The sequence below is a fragment of the Monopterus albus genome, unplaced genomic scaffold (assembly GCF_001952655.1).
Source record: "Monopterus albus unplaced genomic scaffold, M_albus_1.0 scaffold6.1, whole genome shotgun sequence".
Classification (NCBI taxonomy): domain Eukaryota; kingdom Metazoa; phylum Chordata; class Actinopteri; order Synbranchiformes; family Synbranchidae; genus Monopterus; species Monopterus albus.
This window is the reverse complement of record NW_018127886.1, coordinates 3,227,128-3,234,233: the sequence shown is the minus strand read 5'-3', so window position 1 is coordinate 3,234,233 and position 7,106 is coordinate 3,227,128. Positions and strand designations below refer to the sequence as shown.

Genomic DNA, 7,106 nt, shown 5'->3' with positions numbered 1-7,106 from the left:
TAATTGCTTGTTAGTCATCGCCACCATGTTTGAAGGGAAATGCAGAGTGAATTCAGATGAGTCCTTCCTTTCTTGCATTTTGAACAGCCACTAGACATAAACACACAATAACTTTGTTTTTCTAAAGCAGTTCTGCATCCAGAATAGGGAAAAGGATTTATTAATATGACCTTTCTCTTTGTGCAGGCACCGTTTCCCAACAGTAGTTTCGTGAATGGATTTGGCTCTGCTGGACACTACAAAACTGCCTCCAGCTCTCTTAATATCCCTCGCCCATTTTTTTTTTTTTTGTTTGTTTTGTTTTGACCCAGATTCAAGTTTGCAATTTGCATAAACATATTCTAATAGGATTGTTTTTATCATCTGTGTTTGCATGAAGTCAAACAGCGAACATCAGCTCAGCTGTAATAAAGTTTTGTCTAAAGACAGTGTTACCCCACCAGGGACATGTTCTTCACTCCCTGTCTTTTTGCTGTCCCCACAGTGTCCCCCTCTATTCAAGAAAGAATGTAATAAATGCCTTCAGGTACCACAGCTGTGCTGTTTAATAAGCTTCATCGCTACCTCATCTCTTATCATACTGCAGCAGCAAATGACTAAATCCTTACCGGGGCCCATGCTTTGTGCCAGACAAATGTTGTTATGGCCATAATCTTTTTCATTTATGTGATAAATGTGTTTTGCCAGGTAATGAATTTGTTAAGTCATTTGATAAATGTAGGCTTGCCTACTAAATGACAGCTGCTGTCTTATTTCTGAGCAGTTGACTTTTTCTACTTAACACCACCTTGGCTTCAAACTATTCTTTTGCATTTACATTGTTACATATAACAGTTTCTCCCCATCACAACTAACCATCAGTTTTATTTGGTGATTGCTTTTTATTTTTACTGTGGCTTTCTTTATCAGCGATTGTATTACCATATGCCATGTGTTTTGCTTTAACAAAGAAATGCTGACATTGAGTCTAGGTCAGCCTGGATATCAGGCTATGAACTGTATACTGTGTTTATAGAGTGAACAAGCAACTCACTGAACTCTTACCAAGTCAGACCTGGTGATGAGATCATGATGCACATAGAGGGAGACCAGAGAGTGGACTAACTGGCTCTGGTTCTCGCTTTCCCCCTTTCTTCTCTTTAACTTAACCCTTTTTTTCCATTTCTGTTTACTCCGTCCTTCCACAGTCAGGTGCCTCACTCCCATCCAAATGAGCATTCAGATTATGAGATTTGAGGGTCAAAGATTTGTGAGAAGATCAGCACATGTGAAACATGCCGCTAGATTTTTAATACTGTTTCATTTGTGCTTTAGCAGCCTGTGTTTAAGTCTTGCACAGGTGCTCTCGTCTCTACTGAGTTGATGATTGGTTGTACTGTAGATTGCCAAACATACAGTGCAGTATGTTGACATCCAAGTCTGCTCTGCATCAACCAATCATCAACTGACAAATGTCATACAAAAAGCCCTCTGCATGTCTGCACATGACACAGCATGCTGTCCTATTCCTTAAGCAAACTTAAGTTTCAGTTGGTGGCACCAGTGTTTCCTTTAAACTCTTTTAGCTGTTTCAGCCTCCGTTATCTAAAAATTGTTGATGGACCTCAGATGAATTGCCTTTTTGTTAAATAGAGGCCTGACATCACTCCACTTGTAGGACCATACAGTGGTTCATCATAATACAGCCCATTCATTTGGATTTGTGTAACATTTTCCACAACATGACAATATTAAAAGCACTCAATTATTTATATATTACTGAACAGCACTAGGAATGGTACACTGGGGTTTGACATTAACCATGGTCTGTGGCCACCATATGTCCCCAGCAGGTGGCCCACTCTGGCCACCGAGCTTTATCGGCTCTCCACTGAGAATGAAACCCCGTGTCTCAGACCCCCTGCACTTCGCCAGCCCAACGTTAACGTTCCATAAACATCCAGTTTTATTTGCTCAGTTTAGTTCAACATTCTGCATTCTAAATACAGGTGGTATGTGTCAAGAATGTTTCTATGGAGTCAACAGCTGTGTTGAATAATGCTGGACAGTAATGGAAAGGTTATGTTGGTTCTAGTGTCTGGGCTTACATGTGAAAACCATCCATCAGTGTAACACCAAGTTTACTCTAAACGTGCTGGAACAGAATGATTTTCACAAGCAAAAGACACTAAAGGAAACACTGGTTGCTGGTATGGTGAGTGATTTTACTGATTGACCTTGCTAATCTTCACCTGTTTCCCCCACTGCAACAGAAACCACGTGAAGCCCCAGGTGAGGACGAGCGAGGTGACCCCAGCAGCCATACCTCCTGTCTCCTTGGAGAGTCTGACTGGGCTGCGTAGTCCACAGCTTTCCACTCCTGTTGGCCCCTCCACGACCACTAACCCAGTCCAGACAGCCTCTGACCTGAGCACTGCATTCTCCCATCTCTCCTCTGCTTCTTCTTTGGACCCCAGTGACGACGGTGGCATGGCTGGACGTGGAAGGTAAACCAGTGTCACCTAATGGTTTTAGTTAGTCTGATTTGTGCCTGAGCAAAACAGCTGCTTGTCATAACCTGAGATTTGACCAGTGATATTTGACTGTTGAGTCACTGTTGACGGATCATTTATTTTTGTTTCAGACGGAGCACAACCTACAGGGGAACACGGAGGCGGCGAGAAGATGAACGGATTACGGTAAATAACAGTGTGATGTTGTTATAAAGTTTATGTTGTATTTCAAGCATGGATCATCACATGGTCTTTGTTTGTTGGTTCCGTATTCAATTTCTGTTCTCAGAGACCTGTGCCCCTAGCAGAAGTCAAGGTTTCTCCACCCAAGTTTGACTTGGCTGCCACCAGTTTCCCACCTCTTCCTGGCTGCATTGGCAATACCCAGGGGGAGCCAGTTCATGAAAACCGCTTGTCAGATGTTGTACGTGGTTTGTACAAAGACAAGGTAAGAAACTGAGACTGTAACAGTCTGCAGATATTTTGGATATATTGCTCCAAAATTATTGTTCATAGGGAGAGTCCAGAGGTTGAAAGGGCATGCGTCTTTGCCTTTTATAGATGGACAACACCAATAAAGAAGCCACCATGAGTCCGGGTTCAGGGCAAGCCCCAGTCATGGAGCAGGCTGTGGCTGTCTCAAGTCCTGCTCTGGCAGCAGCCAAACCTGCTACACAACCACTTGGACCCTCAGCACCTGGGTATGACTTTCTTAATAATTACAATTCAATTCAGGATACTTAGTACTTTGAATGTCCTGATCCAATATTGATCTAATTCTCTTATTATTAAATATCTGTGCATTCACCTACTGTAAATGCTCATTAAATATCTGACATATTGAAACTGAAATTAATCAGGAACACTGTATTTTTCAGGAGCTTCTTTATCTAAACACTGAATCAGATCCTGGCTCCAAAATAGCATTAGCTTAAATAATTTATATGTATAAAAGAATAAATGGGAGCTGGACAACACACTCACAGAACTATAGATTTACTACAGCGCACGTACTGCACTGTATCTGTTTGTGTAACCGGTCCAGTTTAGATATTCCTGTTTGACTATTAAATAATACTACGTTAACAAAAGGTGGTGGCTGTTGTCGCACCACCGGACAAAAGCACAAAACTTAGTGTCTATGCTGAAAACGGTGTCTCGTGTACACATCGCAGGAGGCTCGCGCTTGTGCTTGTACGGGGCACATGTTCACTCATTCACAGGAGGTGTTTGATGTACAAGAACACACAGAGAAGGCCTAAACTTTTGCATGAGACTGTATAGAAACTCTTCAGAGAATGGAAACTATGGCCCAAAACACTGACAAATAACAGACAGTAAGGACCCTCAGCACCTGGGTATGACTTTCTTATTCCGCTGGAATACAAGACTGTCCTTCTAAATTCGGATCTCAATTGGATCAGCTTTATTCTGACCGATACTGATCTTTTGAAATATGCCCTGATCAAAGTCAAAGTGTTTATTTGTCATATGCGCAGTTAGGATACATAGTATCACACTGGGACATCTCTAACAATTACTAAATGTAAAATCTTGACTTGACTGAAACACTTGTTTCTGCAGTATCACTCGCCAGGAGAAGAGGGTTGAGCGGGCAGAGATCCCAGCTCCAAAAGTGACCCCATGCACACCTGTTCAAACTACCGTAAACCCTTCCTCCTCCACACAGCCTGTACCTGGCTCCAGGCCTCAGTCGTCCACACTCGTGGCACAGAGCACGCCTGCCCCTGCCACAGCTACTCTTCCCACCCCAGCACAGGTGAGAATGCGGAAATCTGGTTCTTTGCATTGAAAGCCACTTGTCTATAGTTGTCCTCCTGTTGATGAGATTTTTTTGCGCATAGAGGGAAGTGAGGTAGTGAACATACTGGCTTTGGTCCTCTCCCTCCTTTCTGTCACCTTTTCTTCAGTCTCTCTCTCTCTCTGTCTCTGTCTCTCACCACAAGTCCAGAACATTCACTCCTACCCCAATGAGCGTTAAGATTATGAGATCTGAGGGATTGACACAGATTCACCAAAATGAATGTATAAATGGGATTGTGTCATCTTTTAAAATTGCCTTTTTTTTTTTCTTCTCTCCCACTTTGCTTCAGGAGCCACGTAAGCTCAGCTACGCCGAGGTGTGCCAACGGCCACCTAAGGATCCTCCCCCTGCGGCCCCTGCCCAAGCTTCCTCTGGTACCGCATCAGGCCAGCCATTACGCGAGTTGCGCGTGAACAAGGCTGAAGAGTTGGGCTCCAGCAGTGGTTCTGGAGACAAGCAAGAGAAAGGCCATGACAGGGAGGGGGGATGGGAATGCAAGGAGAGCCGGCCGCCACGTGAACGTGACTCTCAAGGCTACTACCGCAGCAATGGCCCCAGAGGCACGGCTGGCCTCAAGTTCCGTGAGCAGAGGCGCCCAGCTCCGGCCCGACGCAGCTCCCCCCAGGGAGGCTATAGGCACACTGGCAAAGAGCAGAATATCCCACCAGTATCGCCAAAGTAAAAACTTTATGAATAGAAAAAAGATGTATGAATATATATACACGGATATATATAATTATATAAAAATGAATAACATAAAAGCAACAACATTATGGTAGCCACCTTTCCCCCTGGAACGTGTCCAATGAAAAGCTTTGAAAATGACAATAAGACCAGGACTGATGGGCAGAATGACACCCGAAGAACTCTGAGTGATTTTGAAAAGGAAACAAAAATGTTGTTTTGGCTTCTGGCATTATACTTAAAAGAATTCCAGTGTGATTTATCTGGAGGCCATGTCAGTTGTACTCTGCTAGGGAGAGGTGGGAAGCTGGGCCCTATAAATGGCCCTCTACCTTTTTTTGTTTTTAAAATTTTAAAGAATAGATGTTGATCTGCAAGAACAATGTGCACTAGGAAGAAAAGAACATGCATATACATCATGTACATATACAAAGATATCACTAACGCGCAATGAGTTTTTTTTTTTTCTTGTGTGCTTAGGGTTGCAAGTATGATTGAAGGGTTGACTGATGTCCGAGTATGCATAGATTGTTAAATACAATGGTTTAAGTGCTACAGTGCGCTGTTGCACTGATTTAATGAAATGGATGAATTTTGATTTTTACATCAGAGATTCCGAATCATTGTCCTAAAACTGGGCTGTGTGGTCCTCAAATGTATATTAATGAAATATGTCCTGTGGTGGTATTTTGATCTTGGTTTATGATTAGCGTGAATTGTATCAGTCAGAAACTGGCAATGTAAGCCACAGTCAGGTGTGTGGTTTTGTTCCAAGCTGAAATCGACTTTGGGGTACTCACCGGCCTGTTGGCCATGGTGAACCTGCTTGCCTGGTCCAATGTTTTTCATGTTAAGTTTGATCTCTGCTGAAATATTTTTGGGTGTACTCAGTCTGATTCATATTATTGTCATGTTGATAATCGGTCAGAATCTCTGTTTACACGTTTTGTTTGCGTAGGCAGGTGATGTCTTTCACATGGAAAAGAATGAGGTTAATGGAAAGATTTGACTGTTCGGTGCACCAGATGACGTAGGTGAGGTTCAGCTTTTCTATGTCACAGGATATCCAGGTTAAGCTTATCTGTGAATTGTTCGTAACAGGCGCATAGTGTCAAAAATAGTAGGGAGTGCTGTTGACTACATGATATTTGGCAGCCCAAATCATGAGTACAAAGAGAATTTGAACATTTTCCTGTGCTATGTGCCAGCTGCCTATGATCATAGTGTGCTAGGGTAAAGTTTTGATTTTTATTGGAGGTCTGCTAAATAATGTAGTCTTGGGAAAACTTTAGCCGCTGTGAAACTGGATTTTGAAGAAGCTGTAGAGGTTTAGTTGCCTGTGCTATATTGTAATAACCCTTCACTAGAAATGTGTGTGGGAGAATGTAATTGTTTTAGTACTGAATTTACAGAAGAAGGCTTTTGACTGCAGGTATCCACCAGATTATTTTGTGCTTTTAGGGTGAGGTTTTTTTTTTTTTTTTGGATAATAGTTTGGCTTAGATACTTTTTAAGCTTGACTGTGCTTCATAAGCGTATTTATTTTAATTCTGATGCGCAACGCTTTTCTCCCAATCTTGGTAGGCTGGTTTCCCCAAAGTTGTGTGAAATCGCATTGGCAAAACAAAATCATGCATATGGCATTTATATACTGTTCAAGATGTCAGCTGAGAAAATACTTGATGCATTGCCTTTGGGTTTAGTAATGCAGTGAACAAGTAAATCACTGGGGCTGTTGTTTCATTTCATTAATGAGTAAGAGCAGCTAGTGATTTAGTATAATTAAATAAATGCACTAACTTGTTTTTAAAAAGAATCTTACTCATGAGTAATGTGAAATCATTTTAGAAGCATATGGTTGATGCCGACAGGCTTGCAAATACAGGAACTGTTTCCCCCACCCCTCCATATGTTTGGGTTATTTTCTGTTAATTTGGTTTGAGGTAACAAAAGGAAATATATGGATCAACCAAGTGTTTGAGACACAATCCTAGAACTGTATGAAATGTCACCAAAAATAAATTATTTTGATTTGGCTCTCCAGTGTCACATTTCTTTGTCTTGTGAATGTGACCACACAGGTGAATAGGTTTAGATTAGACTTT

At 42.0% G+C, this 7,106-nt stretch overlaps 1 protein-coding gene across 1 annotated transcript in view; it reads left to right on the top strand.

The window, feature by feature from the left end:
• larp4aa (La ribonucleoprotein 4Aa) overlaps window positions 1-7,038 on the top strand; it is a 12,660-nt gene extending 5,622 nt beyond the window's left edge. The window contains exons 10-17 of the mRNA XM_020615458.1: window positions 187-290; window positions 380-526; window positions 2,253-2,486; window positions 2,624-2,678; window positions 2,782-2,940; window positions 3,054-3,193; window positions 4,077-4,272; window positions 4,607-7,038. Coding sequence (XP_020471114.1) covers window positions 187-290; window positions 380-526; window positions 2,253-2,486; window positions 2,624-2,678; window positions 2,782-2,940; window positions 3,054-3,193; window positions 4,077-4,272; window positions 4,607-4,999 — 1,428 coding nt within the window. The 3' untranslated portion in view covers window positions 5,000-7,038. The remainder of the gene's footprint in view (window positions 1-186; window positions 291-379; window positions 527-2,252; window positions 2,487-2,623; window positions 2,679-2,781; window positions 2,941-3,053; window positions 3,194-4,076; window positions 4,273-4,606) is intronic.
• Window positions 7,039-7,106: the final 68 nt, after the last annotated feature.